Below are 27,077 nucleotides of genomic sequence, written 5' to 3'. Positions count from 1 at the left end.
AAGGCTTTATACATTCAAACCTGAAAACCTTGTGAAGTAGATATTCATGAATGAGTATCCCCATTTTTCAGATTAGAGGACAGTCTTAGAGAAATTGCGTAGCTTGTGTAAGGAGACAAGTGCAGTCTTTCTGCCAGCCCACCCTCAAGCTGCCTGCGGCCTGTCCCGCCCCGAGTGCCCTCGTCTACACCTGCAGCATTAGAGGCAACAGGCAGGTCACCCACCATGTTTATCCAGTCTTTCATGGGCCGCAGATTGGTTTTGTAAATGCCAGCTCGGTCAGTGCTGTTTGGACTTTAATCTGTTGATTCTGAGGAGTCAGGGATGGTTTTCAGCGAGCTGTGGTCAAGAGCTTGGTCATTGGCACATTGCCTCCAAGTGTGTGCTGGGCTGCTCCCCACCCTGCCCGCCCACGCCTGTGCTCCTCACCACCCGCAGGGCAGGTGCCTAGCCAAGAGGTGCCCCTCAGCCTGACCTTGGGTTCATGCTGGAGCTGAAAACCTGAAGACACCCATCCGACATGGGGTCACGGGGCCTCTGGGAGTCATTTCTGGAGGTATTGCGGTGCCCTTTTGCTTGGATTAGACCATTTGCAAGAGAGCCTTGGGAGACGTTTTCCTTTAATCCCACTTAGGGGGGAGGCCGCATAGAAAGGACAGGGCAATTGGCACACTCTTCAGAATAATAAAGAGTTTGAGGTGAAACATCCATCGAGGCTCGAGGCAAATGTTGGTTCACCATACAGGAGGGGCACCTGCCTTTGCAGTGTTCAACCTTAGCGGGAAGACAGTGAGGCCCCCTGCCCTGTGATGTGGGAGAGGCGATCGGTGAATGGGTATGGTGTGGATGGAACTCTCTCCAGGTTGCTACTGACTGTGTTTGTGTAGGGCTCCTAGCAAATATGGGAGACGTAGGTCAAGTCAACCAGTCCCAGTCATCTACCGCACTTCCCAACGAGCTCAGGGAAGCTCTGTTTCCCCCTAATTATAGTCAAGCTCCACGTAGGTTATGTAATAACAAAACCATGTATTTGGATGATTATGCTCTTCCAGTTATCATTTTTAGAATGCCTACTTGGAATCAGAGACAGTCAATAAAAATACCAGTTGGCTCATAGAGAAGGCACCAAGAATGTGCCAGGCACTGTTCAAAGTGTTATAAAGATTAAGATTTATTTAGTTTCTGCAACAACCTTGTGAGTTGGATACTATTATTATTCTCGTTTTATAGATGAGGTTAAGTCGGACTCAGAAAGGTTTATGATTGGCCATGCACGGCTCACACAGCTAGCGAAACACACAGAGACAGTTGCAACTGAGGCAGACAGGTTCTAGAGCTCTTACAGCCTCTTGTGGGCCTGGCTGGCCTTCCGACCCTGCCTTCCACTTTGCAGTTAGAGCTCACATCTCTGAGGGTTTAACAAGGGCCCGTTCTGCTCACTTCGGTTACTTTACTTAAACCTACCCACTTTGCAAGTGAGGAAACTGAGGTGTGGGGGTAAAGTGACTTGCCCAAGGGGACAAAGCGAGCAAGTGGCAGAGAAAGGTTTGAATGAACCCAGCATTCTGGACCTCAAGCCCATAGCCTTCACTAAACAGCCTGTCCTCTTGGTTGATCCACACTTAGGATTTTCCACTGTTCCCCCTGGTGTCCAGAGTTAGAGGTAAGTACCCATCCGTGCAAAGTCTAAGGCATTTCCCGGTCACTGCTGGCTCTCTGTTGACTTTGCTGAACTGTTTGCTCTCTGGGGACAGAAGCTGAGGGCAGTGCTCCCTGTGCAGACCTTTCGTGGACCCAGGAATCCCAGAGGAGCTTGGTCCCAGACTAAAAATGAAGACATCTGGACCTCAGGCTTGGAGGGCCCTGGCAGAGCTGGTTCTTCTCTGTGCTGCTCTGAGTGCTGTCGGTTTGCCTGGCTCCAGGTAAGTGATGGCTACAAATGATTCCCCAATCAGTAATGTGACAGGGAGGATCATGCTGACCGCCTTTTTGTTGCGGGCCTATGGAATAAGGAACAGCTCTCAAAGCAATTTGTGTGCATTTGATAAACAAAGATCAACAACTGTCTTCAGATTATTGTGGAACCAAGCATCTGACTTCAACACACGTTCCCACAAGATACTGACATGTTTAAATGTGTTTTGTCACGCTGAGAAGAATGGGACACTTGTTCTGTGTTCTGAACAAAGGCCCGGTATGACTCTTTATGCAAAAGAAGGTTTGTTATGTATGGGAAAAAGAGCCAATTCATGTCAATGATTTTAATTTATGAGAGGGATCCACTGTACCTGCTCATCAACCCATATTCTTTAGGCTCTTGGGTGTTGTCAGGCTCTCCCTCTCTCCCTCTCTCTCTCTCTCACACGCACACATACACACACAGCCACACACACACACACACAAACACACACACACACACACACTTGGTATGTTCCCAGCAGATAAATGCTAACTGATTTATTTCATCATTTTTTGTATTGTTAGTAGGATATAAAACAGGCTGAAGGAAATATCTGAGTGAAAGCTCAGAATTGGGCTCCAGGGAAGAAAGTGCCAGTGACCTGATCATGGGGGAGGGGGGGGGTCCTCCCCATACAGAATGCTCCCCTACCTCAAACGCTGAAACACTTAGGTATCCCAGGTCACTTTGCAATAAAACATCTGGGAAGAAGGACTGTTAGGGCCATTCCTTTTGATCATTCCATAAATGTTGTCTGAGTACAACCTCCCAATACCCAATGGGTACTGGGGCTCTATTGAGCCCCCAGCTGTCACTGGGCAACCGCCCCTGAGACCAGGATGGCGCGTGTTCACTACACACTGGGTACTCAACAAATTGATAATATTATGATTATCAAGATTATCAAGAACCTCAACTCAGCCCCAAGAAGAACCAAGCTGCCAAGGCCTGCCTTATGTGCACACACTATGTATATGCAGAGAAGGAAAAAAGACCCATGGAACTGGGTCTGGAATGCAGGGTGTAAGGGGCTCGTAGAACCCTTTGCATAGCAGTGACGCCTTCACAAGGCTCCTTGTCAGGCTCTGAGGCTAGAGATGAGTCAGACACAGAGTTCGTGTTCCCATGGAGAAAGCCAAGCTGTGAGCCCACGCTGTGTGTACTGTTGCGAGAGATGAAACAGGGACAGGTGGGAAGCAAGAGAGGGAGTGACCAGCTCTACTAGGCAGGCAGGGGGCCTGGAAAGGCTTCTAGAAGAGACGGTGTTTGAGCTGAATCTTTCTATAGGAATAGGTGTTTGCCAAATGGTCAAGGGGGTGAAGGAATCACCGGACGGAGGAATCACCATAGACAGAGGCACAGAAGGAAGAGAAACCTGGTGTGTTCCTGAAACTTCGAGTCTGTTTCAGGAGGCCTTGAGCACAGGCCAAAGTGGGGTGCTGCCAAAGACAGGATCAAGTGGGAGTAAAGCAGGATCAGAGCAGGGAGGCACTGAAGAGCCCTGGGGTGCCATCCCAGGAGCTTGAACCTGACCCTCTAGGCAATGGGGAGCCATTGAAGGGTTCTAAGCCAAGGAGAAACACCATCATATTTCTGTATTAAAAGTTCACTCTGATGAAGGAAGTGGAGGTAGGAGTGGGTAAGTAGAGTGCCTTGTTCAATCCTCCAGCCCTGTCCGGAGATGGGTGTTAATCTCTATCCATGCTATGTAGAATAGCAAAATAGCCTCAAAGAGAAGAAGAGACAACCTCAGGTCTCATCAGTCTCAAACCCATGCCTGGATCCAGGTTTGGTGTTCCAGCGTCTCCCCATGACTTCCCCTGGGTGTCCCGAGCACAGCATGGATTCGAATTCCACACTTGCAGTGGAAGAAGAGCCTTCAGCTCTGGAGCAGGAGAAGCTGAGAGCTCCCTCCTGTTAGCCGAGGAAGTTTTTTGTCTTTAGTTCTTATAATCAAGTCAGATGGAATCATCACGTTGTCAGAAGACCGGTTGTTGATTTATTGCCCCTCTGGGCCAGGCGCTTAGCAACATTAGTTCTAATCCCCCGCAACTATTTGAGGTAAGTGCTATTGTTTACGGTTCTACAGAGACGGAAGCCAAGATGGGGATACAGTGTAATTCACAAGGCTGCTCACTTCATCTGGAACAGAATATGGATTCACATCCAATTTTTTTTTTCTGGTTCTGGGGCTCCTGGGTATCCCTGCTCCGTCCTGCCTGTCACACGCGTGATCCCCTCCCGGGCTGCAATGTGTCCCTGACTTGCTGGATCCCTGTGCCGTTTCTCTCTCGCTGGACCACACGTTTGTTGCCTTCAGATGTTGCTTTAAATTTCATGACTACAACCACCACTGACAGAGATGGGAGAAATTGAAAACCTGCCACCCAGAAGCTGTCCCTTGTAGCAAGGAGGAAGGATGCCAGTTGAGGAGGGAATGAGGCTGCCTAACAAATTGTGTGTGACAAGAAAGTTGTTGTGTCAGGGGATTTCTACGGAAAGCCAAAATATATTGACACACCCCATCTATATAAGCTGATGGCTTGCAATTTACTGCTGACCTAATCCTGCCTTACTCGATGGATCCATCTTTATTTTGATCAGAGACTCTGTTTAGAAAGAGACGAGGAAGACAGGGACCTGTGAAATACATCCTGATGTCGGCCATAGCCTTCTATATACCTTGAGGAAAGGTGCGTCCCTGCCATGCCTTTTGTAGATGGATCCGTTCCAAGGGCTTGGAGAAGGGTGTTTATTGCAGCATTGTTTACAACTGCAAAACGCTGATCAAATGCAAATGTCCTCCAAAAAGAAAAAGAATAAATTGGATGCAATTTATGCCCTTTGATAGAAGATCTAGGTAAAAGAAATGAACTAGCTCTCTTTATGAATCTGCAGGCATTGGGCTCAGGACCTAGAGTGTTGGCTGGCAAAAGCAACTTGCACAGTAAGATACACGGTATGAGGAAAGCAGTGCTATGTGTTGCGCATACGTATGCATGTGTAAAAATATCTAAAGGACTCGAGGGATACATGGAAATTCCTGACAGCAGTTTCTTCTGCAAAGGAGGAGAAGGAAATAACTGGGGCTGGCATCTCATGCAGATGCGAAATGTATAGGGTTATTTTTTATTTTAAAACAAGAAAAGACTAGGGGCACCTGGTTGGACTGGTCGGTTGAGCATCCGACTCTTGATTTCAGCTCAGGTTGTGATCTCAGGGTCATGAGATGGAGCCCCGTGTTGGGCTCTGGGCTCCGTGCGGAGTCTGCTTGTGATTCTCCCTCTCCTCTTCCTCTGCCCCTCCTCCACTCTTGTTCTCGCTTTCTCTCAAGTAAATAAATAAATAAGACTTGAAGATAATACTCCAAAACGTTAGTAATTGGCAGCCTTGGGCCGTGAGTATGTGAATGTTTTTTATTTTACTTTCTGTACTTCTCTGGGCATGTTTAAGTGTCCAACACTAAAAAAACCCACATTTTGAATGACAGAGTCAACTCAATGGGTCAAAAGGTCCATCTGGTTTGTTTCTGTAAAAATCCACAGGCGTGAAAGGAACGTGCTGTATCCCTACACAGAGGCTGGGATGTACAGATGTGACTTAATGCCAGCCTTTCTTTCAGATTTGCATTCTGCAGTACTAATAACCCACGCGCATCTTAACCGATGTAACTGACAAGCATACAATTTATTCAGCTGATTACTTCATTAGGCTGCCACCTCCATAATGAAAATGGGGTGCAAAACGGAGAGATCTGGGGGCTATCACCACTTTTTAACCAAGTCCTCTCTATCAACGATAATCTTGCCTATTAACGGGCTTTGAAATCTTAGAGAGGAAAATAATTGTGATGCTTAATAGTGTGCGTTTATGCATTACTTATCTACTCAGTCTCAACTGTGGCCCAGAATTGGGTTGATAGTTGCTGAAAACACAATGTTAACGGCGTCTGAATTGGAACAGGAAAGGGGTACCCTGCTGAGCTGTCAAATATATACTTAGGAGAAGCTGAATCACAGACAATATTGTTTGTCAAACCCGGGCAGAATAGTAGGTAAGAGCGCATTCTGAGCCCTCCCACTGGTAAGTGGCATCCTGCCTCAAGTAACCGTTTTAAAGCATCCACCTGTGGTTTCCAGGAGAGTCTTTGACCTTTCGTTAAAGATCCAACTTTACTAGGCAATTGATTTTTGCTGGTCTCTGGGGCAGTTGTGGAGATGGATTTCACTGTAGTTAATATGATCCTCTTTTTAGGACTTTTGCCAAGTGAGAAGGTATTGTTAATGACCTTGTCTGGAGTGATGTACTATGTATTTGAGTCGGTGGAAACTATGTGATGCTCTCCCTAATGACTCAATCTTGGACATGGGCATGGAAGAAGCCCTGCATAGAGAAGGAGGGTACCAGTGGAGTGGGTGTGGCCCGGTTCCTTTGTGGGCAGCATGGGGAAATGCATACAGAGGCTCTAGAGTCAAGCCTAAGCTCAGACCCCACGATCACCCACTGGCTATGTGACTCTCCGGCATTTCGCTCATCTGTACAAGTGGGATGTCTTCTCACATTGCTGTGAGAACTCAGTGGGTCAAATACCTCTCACAGGGCTTAACATGTCCTGGGTGCTCAGCAAATCTGTTTTCTTTCTCATCTCTCATGCCTTGAAAAGGAACACAGATTACTAGGGAATCTTATTTTGTTATGCACTCTTTTTGGTGGAAGAAAATTAAAATCATAATACACCCATTATGTTATGCATGGGGGAAATGGGATGCCTAGACAGATTCACTGATGTGTTCTTTTAATCACCCTTTTACTGAATGCCCCACTAAATCCCAGGAACTCAAGAAAAAGTGTTGCCTTACCTTTTAGACATATTTCAGTTCTTCTGTCACTTGACTGTTCTGCAGATGTGACACTGTCTGTCTCCCTCCCCACCCCCCCACCATGGTCTCACCGACATCCCCACTCACGGCTCTGCACTACCCATGCTCGGGACTGGAAGGGCACCCATCTTTCTTGGTCTGCTGGTGGTGTTGATGTTCCCCAAGGACTTATCTCTGGCCTGCCTCTCTTCTCAAGAACAGTCTTAACCTCTGCCATAGCTTGACACGATCAGATCTGTATCTCTGGTGAAAATCTCTCTTTTGTATATGAAACGCACATGAGAACTAATTGCTGAATTCTCGACATAGGTGTTCCACGACCTCATCCACATCTTCTCCAACAAGCTCTTCTGCTCCTATGTTCCCCTCTCATGCACACACTCACATTGGAAACAAGCATCAGCCCAAACCCCTTCCTCTCTAACCACTTCCTCTCACTTTCTATTTATTTCACCCGAGCAGGGTCTCATATACCTGACCTCTCCAGGTGTTCTCCCTTAGACACTGCCAGAGGTCAGGCTCACATCACTCCTCAGTGCCACTGCACAGGCCTCCTACATGCTTGTCCTACATCCAGGCTCTCCCCACCCCTGCCCAGTCTCTATACTGTAGCCCCCAAAATAAAGCTCTGACCATGGAGCCTGTGTACTTAAAAATGCAGTCTACTGGATAAAGTCCCAAACAGCTAAGACATGAGATGTGTCTCTCTTTTCCTATCCTAAGACAAACTGTGAGTTCCAGAAGGCAGAACCTGTGTTCTATATTTCCCTGGATCCCCTCTAGCACAGTACCCTGAATGTTGTTGGTTTTTAGCAAATGCTTCATGGACTCTTAAAAACCATCAAGTCCAGGGCACCCAGGTGGCTCAGTTGGTTAAGCATCTAACTCTTGACTTCGGCTCAGGTTATGATCTCAGGGTTGTGAGATTAAGGTGGGCATTCTGATCTGTGTTCAGCATGGAGTTTGCTTAAGATTCTCTCTCTCGGGGCGCCTGGGTGGCTCAGTGGTTTAAGCCTCTGCCTTCAGCTCAGGTCATGATCTCAGGGTTCTGGGATTGAGCCCCACATAGGGCTCTCTGCTCAGCGGGGAGCCTGCTTCCCCCTCTCTCTCTGCCTGCCTTCTGCCTACTTGTGATCTCTCTCTCTATCAAATAAATAAATAAATAAATAAAAATATTTTTTTAAAAAAGATTCTCTCTCTCTCCCCCCCCGTTCCTTCCCCTTCCTCTCTCTTTTAAAAAGAAAAAAAAAAAAAGAAGAAGAAAAGAAATGGAGAGAAAGCAAGAAAGGGAGGGAGGGAGGAAAGGAAAAGGAAGAAAAAGGAAGGAAGGAAAAGAAAGAAGGAGGGAGGGAAGGAAGGAAGGAAAAGAGAAAGAAAAAAAGAAAGAAAGAGAGAAAAGGAAGAAAGAGAAGGAAAAAAGAGGAAAGAAGAAAGCAAGAAAGAAAGGGAAAAGAAAGGAGGAAGGAAGGAAAAGAAAGGAGAGAGAAGGAAGGAAGAAAGGAAAAGAAAGAAACAGAAGGAGAGAGTGGAAGGAAGGAAGGAAAAGAGAAAGAAAGAAAGAGAAGGAAGGAAGAAAGGGAAGGAAGAAAGAAAGGATAGGTAAGGAAAGGAAGAAGGAAGGAAAAGAAAGAGAGAGAAAGAAGGAAAGAAGAAGAAAGAAAAAGAGGGAAGGAAGGAAGAAAGGGAAGAAGGAAAGAAGAAGAAAGAAAGAAAGAGAAAGAAAGAAAAAAAAGGGAAAGGAAAGGAGGAAGGGAGGAAGGAAGGAGAAAAGATCATCCAGTCCAACCTCTCCTTTCCCAGGGCATAATGCAAAAGTGCACAGTGAGGGGGGAGTTGCTTAAAGTCCTGTATCCAGCTGTGGTTTTATTTCTTGTATATCTATAGCAGGTTAGAGTTTATAAAGTGCTTTTATGTGTACTCTCTTAGATAACCCTAGAAATAGCCTTGCGAGATAGGCATGACTCTCCCATTATAGAGATGAGAAAAGTGAAAGTCACACAGGTGGACAAAGCAGACCAAGATGTCCCCGCTGTTGACGGACTGCCTTCGGCTCGGAGTTCAGTTCTCTTTCAGCTATAGCTAGCCAAAGTGCAAGGCACTCAAGTGTTCAGTAATTGTTTGCTGGATGAATTAGCCGATACTTGAATGGTAAACTAATAGCCTCGCACAATTGAGCACATACGTGTTTATGGAGTCGGGGGGAGGTGGCGGTATGTGTTCTTAATTCTCTTCTGATCCTGTCCTCTCGTGATGACCCCTTAGAGGTGAAAGGCCACACTGTCTAGAGTCGAACGCAGTCAACAAGAGCCTTGCCAAGAGCCGACAGACGCGGAGTGTGGGTGTTGTGCCAATGCCTCTTGATTGTGAACTCTCTAGCTGGTCCTCCTGGACCACGTGTGATCCCTGTCAGAAGAAAAGGGTAAGTACCCTGGCCTTGGGGGAGCTCTAAGCTTCCAGAACCCCTAACTCTCGGCAAGACTGGCTGAGGCAGTGCTGATAGTGCCTGGCACATAGTAGGACCTCAATAAATGCTGGCTTATTTAGTTAATGCGTTAGTTTCCTCTGTGCTGCCTTTCTTTGATCCTTTCTTCATCCTTCCAGTTATTCTCCTGGCATACCTCTCCTTGCTCGTGTTAACAGCCTCCTAGGCAGACTTCCTGCCTCTGACTTTGCTCTTTCACTCCATCTTCGTGGCGCAACCAGGGGAGCTATTAAAACAACAGAACACTTGTCTCTCTCTCTCTGACCATTTCTCATTCTTTCTCTGCCTTTATTCATGCTCTTATGACCCTTCCCACTTCCATCACTGACCAACACCTACTCATGATTTGAAACTCTACTTATAAGCCACCTCTTCTGAGACCTTCCTTGACTTCTCAGCCCGTTGCACGGTTAGATGGGCAACCTTCTGTGGGCTGTAATAGCTCCCTGTTCTTCCTGTCATTTACTTTTCCTTAATTATTTACCTTTCTGTGAAATGAAGGTTTATCCAATTCTGTATTTTCAGGGTAGTCCCAATTTCTGGAACTTTTTAGGTGCCCCATAAATCTGTGATGTTTGATCTCCTGATATTTTCTGACAACTCTAAGGAAGGGGAAGGCAACTGTGACACTTTCCAGGAGGCAGGTGGGCAAACAGAGACTCAGACCCTTCTGGTGGTTCATCAGATTCACCTGGTAATAAGTAACAGGCCTTGAACTCAGACTTCTGTCTTCTTGTCTAGTGTTCTCCCACCAAAATAAATACAACAACAACAACAATAATAATAATAATAATAATAATAATAAACCACGAGGTCGCTGTAGTATTTGTCCTTCAGGTTCCCTTGTCCTAAGAGGGCTGATCCAGGATTGCAGCTCTGAGCACAGCAGATATGTCAGAGAAAAGAGAATGTCATTTCCCCAACTCCTCAGGACATCAAAGCAGTCAAGGACTAAGACCCTAATGAAGCTGTAAAAGTGGGTCCAGGATATTTACACAGTTAACGGGATCTTTATGGAGAGCCGTGCAGGAACCTTCAGTTCCCAAAGTGAGCTTTATTGCTGAAGTTACCAACATCGATCCAATTATCTGTAGAATTGCTTCATCTGCACCAGAAACCAGGACGACTCAGCATGAGTCAGCCAGCGAGCCAGCCAGAGCTCTTTGCTTGGAGTTCGCGACACACTTGCCCGCAGTGGGTGACATCACTCTCTGCGTGGTCACTGGCTGGCGGCTGATCAAAACCTTTCAACCGGAATTTCGAGATGTCTCCCTTCCATCATTTCTGCACTCCTCAAACCCATTTTGTCTTTGGAGCCCGGGGCGGGTCTTCTAGCTCTCTTCTTTGCAGACCTCACTCTGTCCTGCCAGCCTCTGTCTTCCAGGAAGAAGGACCCTCTGGAAATGCAAAGGGACATGGGTGAATGGTTGTCTGCATTTTGCTGGGTGGCGGAGATTGGATTTCCAGATGCCATGCAAGTAATAACGGTGGTTGGTTAACACGGCATTCTTCCAAGGGGCTGCTCTCCTGGTTTGTACCCTTTCGTTGCACCAAACTCTTACCTACAACTAAGATTGGAAAGCCACTAACTCTGCTCATTTTCCCCCCATAACTGTTTCTCATTGCCTCATAATAAAACACTAAATCTAACCTCATTGAAGCTTGGGAGGCCCTGCATGACCTGACCCCCTGCCTGTATCTCCCCCTAGCTCTGGCCATCTGCCCTCGTATACTCATCTCTCAGCCATGAGGAACTTCTTTTTGTTTTCTGGAATGAGGCACCCTCCAGTCTGTCAGGTTTGGTATAGCAATTTTCTCTACCCAGGTGACTCTTCTCCACCCTCCTCACACCACCTCTTCCTGTTTACCTGACATCTCTACTCATCTTTTGGGTCTCAGCTTAGTTGTGACTTCACTCTCTCCTGAGTTTGCATCGGCGGTGCCCCCTGTCAACTTTCAGAGCGCTCTGTCCCTCAGTCATGGCGGCCATCGCACCGTGTTGTTACTACCTGGTGCTTACCATCATTACCACCACCATCTGCGGTGACCTCCTTGAGGGCAGGCTAGAGGGCAGGACTATGATTAAAAACAAATAAGTGGTTATGGAATGAATGAGTTATGGCGATGAAAGGTAGAGCATAGGGAGTATAGTCAGTTGTATTGTTATAGTGTTGTATGGTGACTGATGGGGACTGGTGGTATGGTGACTGACTCACACTTATGGTGAGCATAACATAATGTACAGCACTGGGTGTGGTGAAAAAAATAATGAATAATGTTTTTCTGAAAATAAATAAATTGAAAAAAAAAGTATAACATAATGTACAGAGTTGTAGAGTCACTATGTTACACACCCATACACCAATGAGTAATGCTGTCAACTATATACTTCGATTGAAAGTAAAAGGAAGGCAAGGGTGAACACCTACCCTTTTCAACATTGGGTGGCTCAATTAATGTTCTGGAAATTCAGTTTTTTTGGAATAAGCAAACAGGAGGTTAGAGAAATATGGACTGCTAAAAATTATCAATAATAATAAAGAAAAACAAGTACAAGAAACCGTGTGCCAACTATGTACCGGAAAACATCATGAGATTTCATATAGAAATCATATATGTAATTGAAACTCCGTAATTGTACATTTAGGTAATTTGTTACTCCTATTTTGTAGATTGACAAACTGAGATTACAGAGATAAGGTAACTTGCCAACATCATGTCACTCCAAGGTATCAGAGTCAGGTGCACCTGCTTTTTCATTTATAAGATATAGAATAAACAAGAATACATGAATCGACCTATTGGCTTGAAACAGTCAAGCAAAGCCAATTGCAACATAGACCCTTGAGTGTATCCCTCCGTTCCTGAGGCCCCTGAGGCTCTGCCCTTGGTTCACCTTGCTCCTCTCTGCCATAGTACAGACATGTCTACTTGCTCCAGCCATCTCAGTTCTATGGGGAACCGTGTAACTTCTCTGACAAGGAAGTTGAAGACTGTGTTACCAGCAGACCATGCAGAAGTCAAGTGCGTTGTGAAGGCTTTGTGTGTGCAGAGACAGGTATAACGGGCTGCAAGAGTGGGAGGGGAAATGTAGCAAATGAGGTGATGACACCTGATGATGGGGGGGCCAGCCGTTACCTAGTGCTCAAGTCAGGGTCATGTGTCAGGCCGAGAGGCCTCCTTGATCTCCCTTTATGGGTCTTATTTCACAAAAACAGCCCTATAAATTAGGTGTTGATATTATTTCCATTTAGTGAATTAGGAGCTTGAGACTTGGGGAAGTTACTTGCTCAAGATCAGACAGCAGGTAAGTAGAAGAGCTGTGATTAGAAATTGGGGAGTGCACATTACATCCATTGACATGAAGGCCACCCAAAGTGTATGTGCTGAAATCAGTAATCCAGCGTCAAGTCTTCTTCTGACTTTGTGGCCTATGAGAAGTCATTTAATATTTCTGCATGTTGGTCCTCTCAATAGAAAGTTGGAAGTGATGTTAACACCTTATAAGCATGCTCTAAGCAATAGTCAGTAAAAATTTTTGATTAAGGGAAAGAAGGAGAAAAAGGACAGATGGATGGACAGAGGGAAGGACGGAGCATACAAACGAATAATCATCTGCTGTGAAACTAAGTAAACACTCATCTTTCCAACTCATTTATCTTGCGAATTCAAGCAAACCTATGCCTCTCTATTTTTCCAAGCCTCCAGCAAAAATATGAGTATTTTGACCCAAATTATCTTGATGGGAGATGCAGCTCTCCACATTCACTATACCCATGTGGACTGTGCTTTGGGGGTATTTAAGAAAGAGTTAGAGATTTTTAGAGCTATTTCCAGGGCTTATTGCAAATGCAGAATTGTATGTAATAAATCTGAAAGATTTTACAGCGTGTCCATGGACTCATTATGGCCAGTGTTCCATGATTCTGACCAAAGCCATAATGGTTATTCAGGTAGGCTTTAGTTTAAGTGCCTTGTAAGAAACATTTGAAGAGCAGATTGACATTCTGCTTTTAATATTGGTTAAAAGTGATCAGACACATCTAAGGAAAGAGGGTCACTTGTCTTACAGGCTTTATCTCATAAGAATACACAAATAAAAGAAAGAGTCAAATCGGGGGTGGGGGGGAAGGGAAGCATTTGAAGGAAGAAAAGTGTTACAAATGTTGAACATAGAGTCCAGATATTTTTGGAGCTTAAAAATAAATGGCTGTGGTGTTGAAGGCAGTGCTGTTTAGTGGGAAGCATTTGTGATTAGAAAGTTATAATTTCTAATCCTGCTGCAAATGTTTACCAGTCTTGTGCATTTGACCCACCAAAACAATAAGAAGAGTATTCACACTTACCTAGAACTTACCATGAGCCTTTACTCTTCCACTTTTTCATTTAACCCCCCAACAACCCTTGGAGGGTAGGTATGATGACTTCCCCATTTTACAGGTAAGCAAACTGAGGCAAGGAGGTCAGGTAAACTGTGGAAGGTCACACAGCTAGCACTACTTGTAGGACCTACCAAACCCACCTCACCTCACCAGCCTCAGGGAGAGAAGTCTAGACTTCCCTCCTGTCTGGTCATTTCAATCCCAGCCATGAAGACACTTTCCCTTCCTCCTCCCTTAATAACCTCCCCTTCAAGAGCATTTAGAAGTGCAACACTGGCTTCTTTGCGGGGGGGGGGGTGGTATACTGTTAATGCCATTACTGACCCACCCTGATACACAAGGACTAATCAAAATGGCCTTAAAGGTCCAGGAAAATGTCTGGCACATAGTAGGTGCTCACACCATCTTTGTTCCCCTCTTGGCAGCCACAGGACTATGGGTAACGCCCTTTCTCCTTCCAGGGAGGTGTGTAAACCGTAGACTTCTCTGCAATGGGGACAATGACTGCGGAGACCAGTCTGATGAAGCGAACTGTAAGAAGATTTTAAAAAAATGTCAGCATGAAATGGAGCAGTACTGGGCAATTGGCCGTCTGGCCAGTGGGTAAGTTACTATCCTCCTGTTGTGTAGATGGGAAGGCACGGAATTAAATGTAAGTCTGGAGGGGAAGAAGGGAGCGGATATTAACACGATTCTTTCCTTTCTGAAAAAAGATTGTAGTGGAAGTGGACATTTGTAGCTGCTCTCTGAAGAAGGTTCCAGGGAGCTCCAGGAGCACGTCCCAGGGACATACAGAGGCCACACGGAGGGCTGGGTTAGGAACATAGGTGTGTAGCTGTGCATGAAGACCATATGGGCTTTATGCCAGGGCTGGGGATGAACGTTTATTTAACACTTACTGTGTGACTGTATTACGTGCTTTCTAAGCATTACCTCTGAATCCTACTGACAACGTGCAGTGGAGACATTTTGTGTGTTTTTTTTCCTAAGATTTATTTATTTACTTTAGAGAGAGAGAGAGCGTGCACACTCATGCTGGGAAGAGGGGAAGAGAGAAGGGGAGAGAGATTTTTTTTAAAGATTCTATTTATTTGTCAAAGAGAGATAGAGAGACAGAGAGCACAAGCAGGCAGAGTGGCAGGCAGAGGCAGAGAGAGAAGCAGGCTCCTTGCCAAGCAAGGAGCCCGATGCAGGACTTGATCCTGGGACCCTGGGATCATGACCTGAGCTGAAGGCAGTGGCCTAACTGACTGAGCCACCCAAGCATCCTGAGAGAGAGATTCTTAAGCAGACTCCGTGTGGAACCCATTGTTAGGCTCAATCTCATGACCCTGAGACTGTGACCTGAGGCAAAACAGGAGTTAGACACTCGACCCACTGCACCACCACCACCCCCCCGCCAGGCACCCTGACAACTTGCAGGGGAGGTTTTATCTTTCTGTATCTCTAGGCCCAGCATAGGTTCTGGTCCAGAGGTTGGGTTCCTAGGTAGTTAGTGAAGAAATGGATCTCTGAGGTGGGTTTTCAGTCAGTCAGGGTTTCAAGCTTCTGGGGACCTCTGAGTTGCTCAGTCCTCTGGAGATCAGAGAAGCAAGGTCAGAAAGGACCAACGTAGCCTGGTGTTTGCCCTCCCTTTCTGCCACATTCTACAGCTCTTAGCCTCCAGGAGGAAAAGTGAAAGCCTCCCCTCACATGCACTAGCAATCATTGTAGATGAGGCAGCCTGGGGAAAACAGTAACCCTGAGTGGAATTCACCCTCTTCTTGAGCAAAAATCAAATCTCACTGCTTTAAGGTTGCCATTAGAGAGAAAGAGAGAGAGAGACTCTCCTATGGATAAGACCTGCTCTCAGCACCATCTTATAAGCTAGTATTATAATCCACACCTCCTCAGTAAAGAAACTGAGGCCTGGAAAAGGTAAGAGATTTCCTGGGGGTCACATGACTGAGAGGGTGATGGAGCAGACATTCCAAGCCCAGGAGTAGAGCCACAGCGGACCATGTAGGAGGGGACAGAATGACCGCTCACTGGCCCTGGGACCTCAGGTGAGGCATACCTCTATGTGGGACTTCGGTTTTTGCCATCAAAGGAAGGAAATCAACAATACCCTTCTCTCAAGTTCTGTGAGGATCAAATAAGCTCATGGGACTGTAGCAGACAAGTGAGAGGCAGCTTGTGCAGGGGGAAGGATGCCGGCTGGCAGTGAGACCTCGGCAGGTAGTTACCTCGCTTTCCTCCTCTGTGAAATGGGAATCATCATCTCCATCACTGTCTCGTAAGGATTAATCCTTATAAGGAACCAATATGTGTAAGCTGACTACAATGGCTGCCTCCACGAAGTAAGCACCACACTGTACTGATTAAATAAAATATAGACATTAATACAGTACACGAAACTCTGTTACAGGAAAGAGAGCCCAAGACAATTCTGTTAGGACCAGAATCGAGGCCAGTGCACAGAGCTGAGAGAAGACAGAGCTCTCAGTAGTAATCTGAGCTGGTCAGGAATGGAAGCCTGCCTTCAGAGGCACTGAGAAATAAGGCTACAGACTGGATTTTCATCTCTTCTAAATTGACATAATGACATCTGCCCCGGGCTTGGCGGGATGCTCTGTAAGGTGATCCGTACGTAGCATCACCCACTGCTGTGTCTGTTTCTAGTTAGCTCCTCAGTAAACGATGATTGTTTGGTGTCTTGTGATGGAGATTGTATAAAGTTTAAGATGGAAACCACCACCCTCAAGGGCACTCAAGGTACCATGCTGTCTTGGCAATCACAGCTTTGTATTATAGCTTGAAATCAGGCAACGTGCCCCCAGCTTTGTTTTTCTTTTTCAACATTTCCTTAGTGATTCAGGGTTTTTTCTGGTTCCATACAAATTTTAGGGTTGTTTGTTTCAGCATTTTGAAAAATGCCATTGATATTTTGATAGGGTTGGCACTGAAAGTATAGATTACTCTGGGCAGCACAGACATTTTAACAAGTTTATTCTTCCGATCCACGAGCATGGAATGTTTTCCCATCTTTTTCTGTCTTCTTCAATTTCTTTCATGAGTGTTCTATAGTTCCTTGAGTACAGATCCTTTACCTCGTTGGTTAGGTTTATTCCAAGGTATCTTATGGTTTTTGGTGCTATGATAAATGGAATCGATTCTCTGATTTCTCTTTCTACAGTTTCATTCTTAGTGTATAAGAAAGCAACTGCTTTCTGTGCATTGATTTTGTATCCTGCCACATTACTGAATTGCTGTATGAGTTCTAGTAATTTTGGGATGGAGATTTTTGGGGTTTCCATAGAGAGTATCAACCACATCATTTGCGAAGAGAGAGAGTTTGTCTTCTTCTTTGCCAATTTGAATATATTCTATTTCTTTTTGTTGTCTGACTGCTGTTGCTAGGACTTCTAGTACTATGTTGAACATCAGTGGTGAGAGTGGGCATCCCTGTCCTGTTCCAGATCTCAGTGGGAAGGCTCTTAGCTTTTTCCCATTGAGAAAGATATTCTCTGGGTTTTTCATAGATGGATTTTATGAAGTGAGGAATGTTCTCTCTGTCCCTATAATCTGAAGAGTTTTAATCAGGAAAGGGTCCTGTATTTTGTCAAGTGCTTCTTCTATATCAATTGAGAGGACCAGGTTGTTCTTGTCTCTTCTCCTCTTCTCTTATTTATGTGTTCTATCACGTTGATTGATTTGCAAATGTTGAGCCACCCTTGCATCCCAGGGATAAATCCCACCTGGTCGAGATGGATAATCCTTTTAAGGTACTGTTGGATCATATTAGCTAGGATCTTGTCAAGAATTTTGGCACCCATATTCAACAGGGATATTGGTCTGAAATTCTCCTTTTTGATAAAAAGCTTCTGCACAGCAAAGGAAACAATAAACAAAACAAAGAGGCAACCCACAGAATGGGAGAAGATATTTGCAAATGACACTACAGACAAAGGCTGATATCCAGATATATAAAGAACTTTTCAAACTCAACACCCAAAAAACAGATGATCAAGTCAAAAAATGGTCAGAAGACATGAACAGACACTTCTTCAAAGAAGACATACGAATGGCTAACAGACACACAGGAAAATGTTCATCATCATTAGCCTTCAGGAAAATTCAAATCAAAACCACATTGAGATACCACCTTACACCAGTTAGAATGACAAAAATCAGCAAGGCAATAAACAACAGATGTTGGAGAGGTTATGGAGAAAGGGGAACCCTCTTACACTGTTGGTGGGAATGCAAATTGGTGCAGCCACTTTGGAAAAACAGTGTGGAGGTTCCTCAAAAAATTAAAAATAGAGCTACCCTATGACCCAGCAATTGCTCTACTGGGTATTTACCCCAAAGATACAGATGTAGTGAGAAAAAGGGACAGATATACCCCAGTGTTCATAGCAGCAATGTCCACAATAGAAAGAATGGAGATCCCCTTCAACAGAAGAATGGATAAAGAAGATGGGGTCCATATATACAATGTAATATTAATCAGTCATCAGAATGGATGAATACATCAACATGGGTGGGACTGGAGGAGATTGCGCTAAGTGAAATAAGTCAAGCAGAGAATGTCAATTGTCATATGGTTTCACTTCTTTGTGTACCATAAGGAATAGCATGGAGGACATTAGGAAAAGGAAGGGAGGAATGAAGGCGGAGAAATGAGGGTGGGAGACAATCCATGAGAGACTGTGGACTCCAGGAAACAAACTGAGAGTTTTAGAAGGGAGAAGCATGAGGGTATGGGTGAGCCTGGTGATGGATTTTAAGGAGGGCATGGAATGCATGGAATAGTGGATGTTATATGCAAAATATGAATCATGGAACACTACATCAAAAACTAATGATGTACTGTATGATGACTAACATAATAAAAAAAGCACTCAATATAGTGGGACAACAGATACACAAATAATATCAAATATTTATCATAGGCTGGGCAGTGTTGAACAGCTAACAAACATGGGCATATGTAATCCTCACAAAAGCATGAAGCAGGAATTGTCCTTGTGCGCATTTTTAAAAAGTAACACACAAAGTATTTGCCCCAGGAGTACAAGTCTATGATTCATCAGTCTTTTTTTTTTTCCCAATCACAAAGTGTATTTAATTCATGAACACAGCATTCTTATATTATGCATCTGATCCAAAATGATCATGCCAGGCAGGGCCCTGGTTTTTTTTTTTAATTTTTTCAATTTATTTATTTTCAGAAAAACAGTATTCATTATTTTTTCACCACACCCAGTGCTCCATGCAATCCGTGCCCTCTATAATTCCCACCACCTGGTACCCCAACCTCCCACACCCCCACCACTTCAAACCCCTCAGATTGTTTTTCAGAGTCCATAGTCTCTCATGATTCACCTCCCCTTCCAATTTACCCCAACTCCCTTCTCCTCTCTAACACCCCTTGTCCTCCATGATATTTGTTATGCTCCACAAATAAGTGAAACCATATGATAATTGACTCTCTCTGCTTGACTTATTTCACTCAGCATAATCTCTTCCAGTCCCGTCCATGTTGCTACAAAAACAGCACTCACCACAGCACATACCCTCCCCAATGTCCATCACCCAGCCACTCCATCCCTTCTACCCCTCTCTCCTCCAGCAACCCTCAGTTTGTTTCCTGAGATTAAGAGTCTCTTATGGGGGCGCCTGGGTGACTCAGTGGGTTAAAGCCTCTGCCTTCAGCTCAGGTCATGATCCCAGGGTCCTGGGATTGAGCCCCGCATCGGGCTCTCTGCTCAGCAGGGAGCCTTCTTCCCCACCCCCCCATCTCTACCTGCCTCTCTGCCTACTTGTGATCTCTCTCTCTCTGTCAAATAAATAAATAAAATCTTAAAAAAAAAAAGAGTCTCTTATGGTTTGTCTCCCTCTATGGTTTGGTCTTGTTTCATTTTTCCCTCCCTTCCTCTATGATCCTCTGTCTTATTTCTCAAATTCCTCATATCAGAAAGATCATATGATAATTTTCTTTCTCTGATTGACTTCTTTTGCTTAGCATAATACCCTCTAGTTCCATACACATCATTGCAAATGACAATATTTCAACTTTTGATGGCTGCATAGTATTCCATTGTGTGTGTGTGTGTGTGTGTGTGTGTGTGTGTGTGTCTGTGTGTCTGTGTATACATTCCATATCTTCTTTATCCATTCATCTGTCATCTAGGCTCTTTCCATAGTTTGGCTATTGTGGACACTGCTGCTTATAAACATTCAGGTGGACGTGCCCCTTTGGATCCCTGCATTTGTATCTTTAGGTTAAATACCAGTAGTGCAATTGCAGGGTCATAGGGTAGCTCTATTTTCAACTTTTTGAGGAACCTCCATACTGTTTTCCAGAGTGGATGTACCAGCTTGCATTCTCACCAACATTCTTTTCTCCACATCCTTGTCAACATCTGTCATTTATCTCACTGTGGTTTTGATTTGTGTTTCCCTGATGCTGAGGGATGTTGAGCACTTTTTCATGTGTCTGTTGGTCATTTGGATGTCTTCTTTTCAGGAAACCAAAGTACAGAGAGGTTAGCTGGTTTGCCTGAGGTCACATTGCTAGGAAATGACAGAACAGGGATTTGACCCCAGGTATTTGATCCCAGAGTCCCTGTTCTTACCTATTTTGCTTAACCATTCTCATATGGAAAGTATACACATACAGGGTGACCCCTGCTTGAGGGGACAGGCACAGGGTCTTAGGAAGGCCTCTAGCTTTAGCACAGCCAGTGTTGGTCGAGGCTTCCTATGAGGCAACGACAGAGCTCAATCTTGAAAGACAAGTTAGAGACAAAACACTGAGCAGCTGGAAGGGCATTCTGGGCACAGGGAACAGCAGCTCCACAACAGAGAAGGAGCAGAGCAGATCGAAGGAACAGCAAGCTTCTCCCAATGACTGGGAATAGGGTATATGATCATGGTCTGGAAGGGCCACGGATGAAGCCAGAAAGCTGGTTTGGACCAACTACCAAGGACCTTGAATGCTATACCAAGGAGTTTGGGTTTCCTGCATTAGAGTCCGCCAGTGAAGATGACATAGTCTGATGACCCTAACCTCTCCCCCCTTTCCATGCCTTCCCTGCAGGATAAATCTGTTCACCAACAGATTTGAAGGCCCGGTCCTAGACCACAGGTATTACGCCGGTGGATGCTCCCCCCATTACATACTGAACACGAGATTCAGGAAGCCCTACAATGTGGAAAGCTACACCCCACAGGTATGTGAGAGCCAGGAAGCCCCTGCAGGGCAGTGGAGGGAGCACATACAAGGGAGCCAGCCAGCAGGGAACCGAGGCCCAGCCCTGTGGCTTGCTAGCTGGGGGCGTGTGGATGCATCCCTCTTCCTCTTTGAGGGTCAATTCTTTCTGCGTACAATGGACAGTTCCCTTCCTCAGGACAGAGTGGCCAGGCTTGCGTACCACAGGCGGTCATGGCAAGAGTTGCAGGAGCTGAACTGGGCGAGCAACAGTAGCAAAGCTGGCAGGGAAGACAGAAGTAGGGCTGCGGATTTGGAGTCTCATAGACCTGGTGGCTCCGCAGGAGGGCAGCTGAGTCAGCCTACGTGCTCTGAGCCCCCGTTCCCCCTTCTTTCAGTGGGGGGCTGGGAAGGTTCTGCCCCACAGGGAGAGGATTAGTGAGACTCCATGTGTCATTGTGGAACACACACGGTCAGCACGTGGCTTCCTGGGGAGAGGGAGCATGCTCAGCACGGGTAAACTGCTTTCCTGCGGTTCCTGCGAGCCCTCACCTATCAGAACCAGCATTCTGCTAAGGTTTTGAAGTCATAACGTGCTCTGTCCGTCAAAGCCTGCGTTCCGACAGACATGCCCGCTTCAAAGTAGAGCTCACAGACAGTGGGAGACTGGGACAGGCTCTGACCACAGCGTGCGTGCGTGCGCGCGCGCGCACACACACACACACACACACACACACACAGGAGATCAAGGGAAGGATGTGGGTTCCAGGCCTGGCTCTGCCCCATCCCAGTCTTACTTGAGGCGGAGCTCCTTCTCCACACTGGCCCCGGCTTCCTTGTCTGTGAGATAAGCAGGCTGGACTACATATGAGAGAGTAGTTGAGGAGAGTTTCTACTTTTATTTATTTTTTTTAAAGATTTTATTTATTTATTTGACACAGAGAGAGAGAAATCACAAGTAGACGGAGAGGCAGGCAGAGGGGGGCGGGGAAGCAGGCTCCCTGCTGAGCAGAGAGCCTGATTTGGGGCTCGATCCCAGGACTCAGACCATGACCTGAGCCAAAGGCAGGTTAACCCACTGAGCCACCAGGCACCCGAGTTTCTACTTTTAAAATCATGCAGTCCTGAGGGTTAGGTTACTACTTCCTCCTCCTCCCACTCTTCCTCCTCCTCCTCTTCTCCCCACACATACTTACTGGCCGAAAAAGAGACATGGACAAGCACAGCCTGCCCCACCATGCCCACTGCCACCCACATGGTCTCTCCTTTCGAGGGAGGATCTCAGAGCAGCCATTTATCATCCTGGTTAAAGTAGCCCCCGGCCTGCCAGGACACATGTCATAAGTTTCCTCCCTGCAGAGCCCGTGTCTTCTGAGGACCGTGTCGGGTGAAGTATGTGTTTTCCCCACGTAGACTCCATCCCCAGAACGCGCCAATGGGAGGAAAAGCCATCATCTCTGTGTTACACATGAAGAAACTGAGGCATATGGAAGTCAAGTTGGTCACCCAAGGTTGTTCAGCTGGAAAACACGTTCTACCCCAGGCCATGCTGGGAATCCCTTCCTCAGCAGCTGAGTGTTTACGCCACCAGGAGCTGACGTGTGGGGGGTGGAGTCCACTGGGGACGGGTCCCTCCAAGGCCATCCAGGCAGTGTCTTTGGCAGCTCCCCTATGCACAGAACAACGAGCACTGATTTTTGAGCAGTCAGCCCTTCTACGTTCTCTGGAAGGCACTTTCCCACCATGTCACTTCATTCCCACCTTTGACCAGACTTTGTCGGCAGTCGGCTGTTCTCTCCTTACAGCCTCCTTGCTGACCTGTTTCTCTGACCCCAGATTCATCTGACCTCCAGTCCAACCCCTGTGCTTTCCCAAAGGGAACTTCTAGAGGCTCAGCTATGCCCCTGTTAGCTCATCTTTGGATCAAGTCCAAATTTCAGAGCAAGTAATGCAGACACCTCAACATTTTGATGCCAGTACAACGCCTGTCCCTTCACATTCACTATTGCATCTTCTGGGTCGACCACACCAGAATCCCAGCACTTTGTAGAATACATCCTGTTCATTTCCATCTACGTGCCTTGGCCTAAGCCATGTCCCCAAGCTCCCAGGAGAACCCAAGTCGAGTCCCCACCTGAGTTTTGCCCATAGTCTGTCTCTCCTCCTGGATTGGGAGCCATGGGGCTAGAGAACACAGTCAGCCTTGAGGTTTCTATATCCAGAGTCTCCAGTCGAGATCCTTACCATAAGAATATATTCTTACACCATAAGAATACAAAGGATATCTGTTGACTTGTATGGAACTGATGGGAGTCAAATGAAATAGGAAACATTTTCTTTTTTCCTCCTTTAGACCCAAGGCAAATACGAATTTGCGCTGACAGAGTATGAATCGTACTCAGATTTTGAAAAAAATGTCACAGAGACCAAAGAAAGCAAGTTTAGTTTCAGCTTTGGTTTTAAAATACCTGGAATAGTTGAACTTGGTATGAACCTCAAAGATGAAAATAACAAACAATTTATTAGAAGAATCAAACGATTCTCTCACACTGTAAGTACCCTTTGTTGCCCTTTAATTTCTGTATATCCATTTGAGTTTTCATGCCCGGATGTGTCTTTATTCCCCATTACTACCAGACCTAGCAACAAGTTGTATTTTTGATATCTTGAAAATCTTCCCACAAAACAACAACAACAACAAAAAAACCTAAAACAACAAGGTCTTATGTGAACTTACTTTTTAGAAAAGCCAGGCAGTGGTCTATAATTATTTTCTTCTATATTTGTGTTCTTTCACTTTCTAACAGAGCTTTATCCCATGGTTTTCCTTTTCTTAAAGATTTATTCATTTAAGAGAGAGAGAGAGCACACAGCGGGGAAGAGGGAGAGGAGCAGGCAGACTCCCCACTGAACGTGGAGTCCGACGCAGGGCTCAATCCCAGGACCTGGAGAGCATGACCTGAACTCAACAGACTGACCCACCCAGGCTCCCCTCCCCGGGTTTTCATTAAGCTTTAGATTGTAGCTTTTCCATATCAGATCATCTCTGGAGGTGTTTCAGCCCCCAGCACTTTAACTTTAACTCCTAAACGTTCTGCGGAAGCTCCCTCCAGAATGTCACCCCAGACCTCTTCTTCTCTGACTTCTCAGAGCATTTGGTGGGGTCAACTGGGCCGTTGCACACCTGCCCCTCCTGCGTATTTGCTGCTCCTTATTGCTTCCCTTTCCTGGTTCTAATCTCCCCACCTGCTCTTTATTTAATTCATGGCCATCTTCTCTTCTTATCCCTCGACCACGCTGGGTGATGACGACTTCCATTCACCTCCCCTACCCCCATCCCCACCCCCCGCCACCAGGGCAAGCTGCGTGCCTTCCTCACTGTTTCTGACCTTCCTGTTATGCTTTGACCTGCACCGCACACTCTTACAGGCCTCATTACCTGAATTCCTCATGGACACTCCAGAGCAAGCTCTTCCTCCCCTATTTTCTCCATTAAATAGCATTTGTTTCCTTCCACTTTCCTAGGCGAAGCATTGCAGAATCATGGTTTCTCTCTCTCTTTTCTTCATTTCCACATTATTGGCCACTAAATCCTTCAGTGTCACTCTCCCATATTTCTTGTTGTTTTTTTTTTAAGAATTATTTACTTATTTATTGGACAGAGAGAGATACAGCGAGAGAGGGAACACAAGCCTCCAGGGGAGTGGGAGAGGGAGAAACAGGCTTCCCGCTGTGCAGGAAGCCCCATGCAGGGCTCGATCCCAGGACCCTGGGATCATGACCTAAACCAAAGGCAGAGGCTTAACGACTGAGCCACCCAGGCACTCCAACTCTCCAGTATTTCTCAATCTAACTCTGGTTATATCTTAACTAGCCCGGACATTGGCACCTCTTGCTTGGCCCCCCTGAAGGGTCTCCTTCTCCCGACTTCTCCTTCAGATGTATGCGCTGCCAGAAAGACGTATCTAGGATACTAATCTAACCCTGTCACCTGCTCCCTCTTGCCTGTAAGATGAGGGTCAGAGCCCATGAGTTGGTGGAAGAGGAGTAATTGGACCAGGAAGTAATGGGATATGATGTCAGAGAAGCAGGTGACAGGCAGCCTTGGGGAACCTCGAATTCCTCAGCCAGAAAGGTGCATTTTATTTTCTTGTCCCCGAGCGTTTTCAACATGAGTGCGTTATGTTAGAAAATGGATCTGAGCGGACCATGGAGGAGATCAAGTCACCTGTGATGCTTCATAGGAGGAAAAAGTGGTGAGGGGAGCTCAGAAAGGTCTCTGCTGCTGAAATACCAACCAACAGAAAATGAGTAGTAAACGTTAATGCGATTGTTACAGTCTTTGCATGTTTTTCCTTACCTTCTAGGCTCTCATCCACTTGGGGGCACAGGCTGTTTCTTTTATCTTTGGGCTTAGGATGGCACTTAGTAGGTGCCTAAGATGGAACTAGAGAGATGAAGGGTGGAACCGCTGAGAAGGAACGTACTTCGTTGGGGAGCAAAAGAAGGGTGCCACCTGTTTACTCCTTTTCTCCTGCTCCCCACCGCCCCTCCCGCGCCCACCTCCCTGATTGAAACAGCCAGTTACAGTGTGTTACAGTATTCTGGGTGTTAGAGTAGACTTGAGGCCTGCAGACAGATCCACTCTCATTCTTGCCTTCAAGCTCACAGTCTAAGAGAAGAGGCAAACAGGTAGGCAGGTAACTAATGATTAATATATGCATCGGCTGTAATACAGGAGGGTGCGTGCTCTGAAGGAAACAGCCACAAAATGCAATGCTGTCCTGGAGAATGGAGTGCATGTCTGGGAAATTCAGGGATGGTGTCACACAGGCAGCAGCTGCTGAGCAGTTGCTTAAAAATATAAGTAGATGTGCATCCGGCAGAAAAGGCAGGGAAGAGCATTTAAGGCAGAAGGAATAGCATGTGCAAAATTGTGTTATGAAGAGAATGGCAGATTTGAGGAACAGTGAGAAGTTGTACTGATGCTGATGTAGGGTGTGGTGGTGGGAAATAGGAAGGTATGTATGGGGAGGCGTACTCACTACCAGGGGACAGAGTGGGAGTTCTTGTGTTCACAGTAAGGGAGCAGATTTTATTCTGGAGACAATAATAGAGAGCCAATGCAGGGTTTTGTTTTAAGTCCAGAGGTACCTCATAACCCAGGCCTACCTCGAAGATACTGCAGGCTTGGTTCCAAATCACTGCGATGAAGTGCATGTCACAGTAAAGTGAGTTAAGCAAAGTTTTTGGTTTCCCAGTGCACACATGAGTTATGTTCACGCAATACTGCCATCTCTTAAGTGTGCAATAGCATTATGTCTAAAATTACAATGGACATACTCGAATTAAAAATAGTGCTAAAAATGCTAACCGTCATCTGAGCTTTCATCAAATCATCACTACTGATGACCGTACCAAAAATCATAATAAAGAAGATGTTGAAGTATGGCAAGAATTACCCGCCTGGGGCACAGAGACACAAAGTGAGCAAACGCTGTTGGAAAACGGTGCCAACAGCTTTGCTTGATACAGGTTGCCACACACCTTCAGTTTATAAAAAACATAGCATCTATGAAGGGCAATGAGACAAGGCAAGTGTGGAATACTCCCAGAGTTTTAAGACATCAGCTCTGATTGGAGCAGGGAAGGCAGGCTAGAGAAAGAAGGGAGATCTGCGGGAAGGCTTTTATCAACATCCGAGCAAGAGAGGAAACCTACAGTATTTAGAGAAATCGCAGAGCACTGCTTCACTTGGAAGGGTAAGGAAGAAGGGAAAGTTGTGAGTCTCTGGGATAGGACTAGAATGAGGTGAGCGTCAGGTAGGGAGCAATGAGGAGCCCGGGCGGTTGGCGCCACGGGAGCTGGCATGGCCTTCTAGCACTGATAGGTCAAACTGGCAGTACGTTTGAAGACTGGGGCAGAAGGTGCCTCGTGGACGCGACCCCTCTCTCACATCGTCCTCCACCTACACATCAGTGTAGGAACCTCTCACCTCGGATCCCTTGTACCTTCTGCTGCCTACGCTTCACCGAGCATCACCCTCTTTCAGTCTGGCCCCCACAGCGGGGGGCCCCAAATATTTCCTGTAAAGGGCCAGATAGTAAATATTGTAGGCTTTGTAGGACCCTAGGGTCTCTGTCACAACTACTTACCGCTCTGCCATTGGGGGGTG

At 46.0% G+C, this 27,077-nt stretch overlaps 1 protein-coding gene across 1 annotated transcript in view; it reads left to right on the top strand.

Annotated features, from left to right (window-relative positions):
- Positions 1-1,830: 1,830 nt before the first annotated feature.
- C8B (complement C8 beta chain) overlaps positions 1,831-27,077 on the top strand; it is a 43,355-nt gene continuing 18,108 nt past the window's right edge. The window contains exons 1-6 of the mRNA XM_044236424.1: positions 1,831-1,922; positions 9,103-9,259; positions 12,239-12,380; positions 14,166-14,307; positions 20,792-20,924; positions 23,256-23,453. Coding sequence (XP_044092359.1) covers positions 1,831-1,922; positions 9,103-9,259; positions 12,239-12,380; positions 14,166-14,307; positions 20,792-20,924; positions 23,256-23,453 — 864 coding nt within the window. The remainder of the gene's footprint in view (positions 1,923-9,102; positions 9,260-12,238; positions 12,381-14,165; positions 14,308-20,791; positions 20,925-23,255; positions 23,454-27,077) is intronic.

Source organism: Neovison vison, chromosome 2 (assembly GCF_020171115.1).
Source record: "Neovison vison isolate M4711 chromosome 2, ASM_NN_V1, whole genome shotgun sequence".
In the NCBI taxonomy this organism is placed as follows: Eukaryota; Metazoa; Chordata; class Mammalia; order Carnivora; family Mustelidae; genus Neogale; species Neogale vison.
This window is presented reverse-complemented; position numbering and strand designations above follow the sequence as displayed.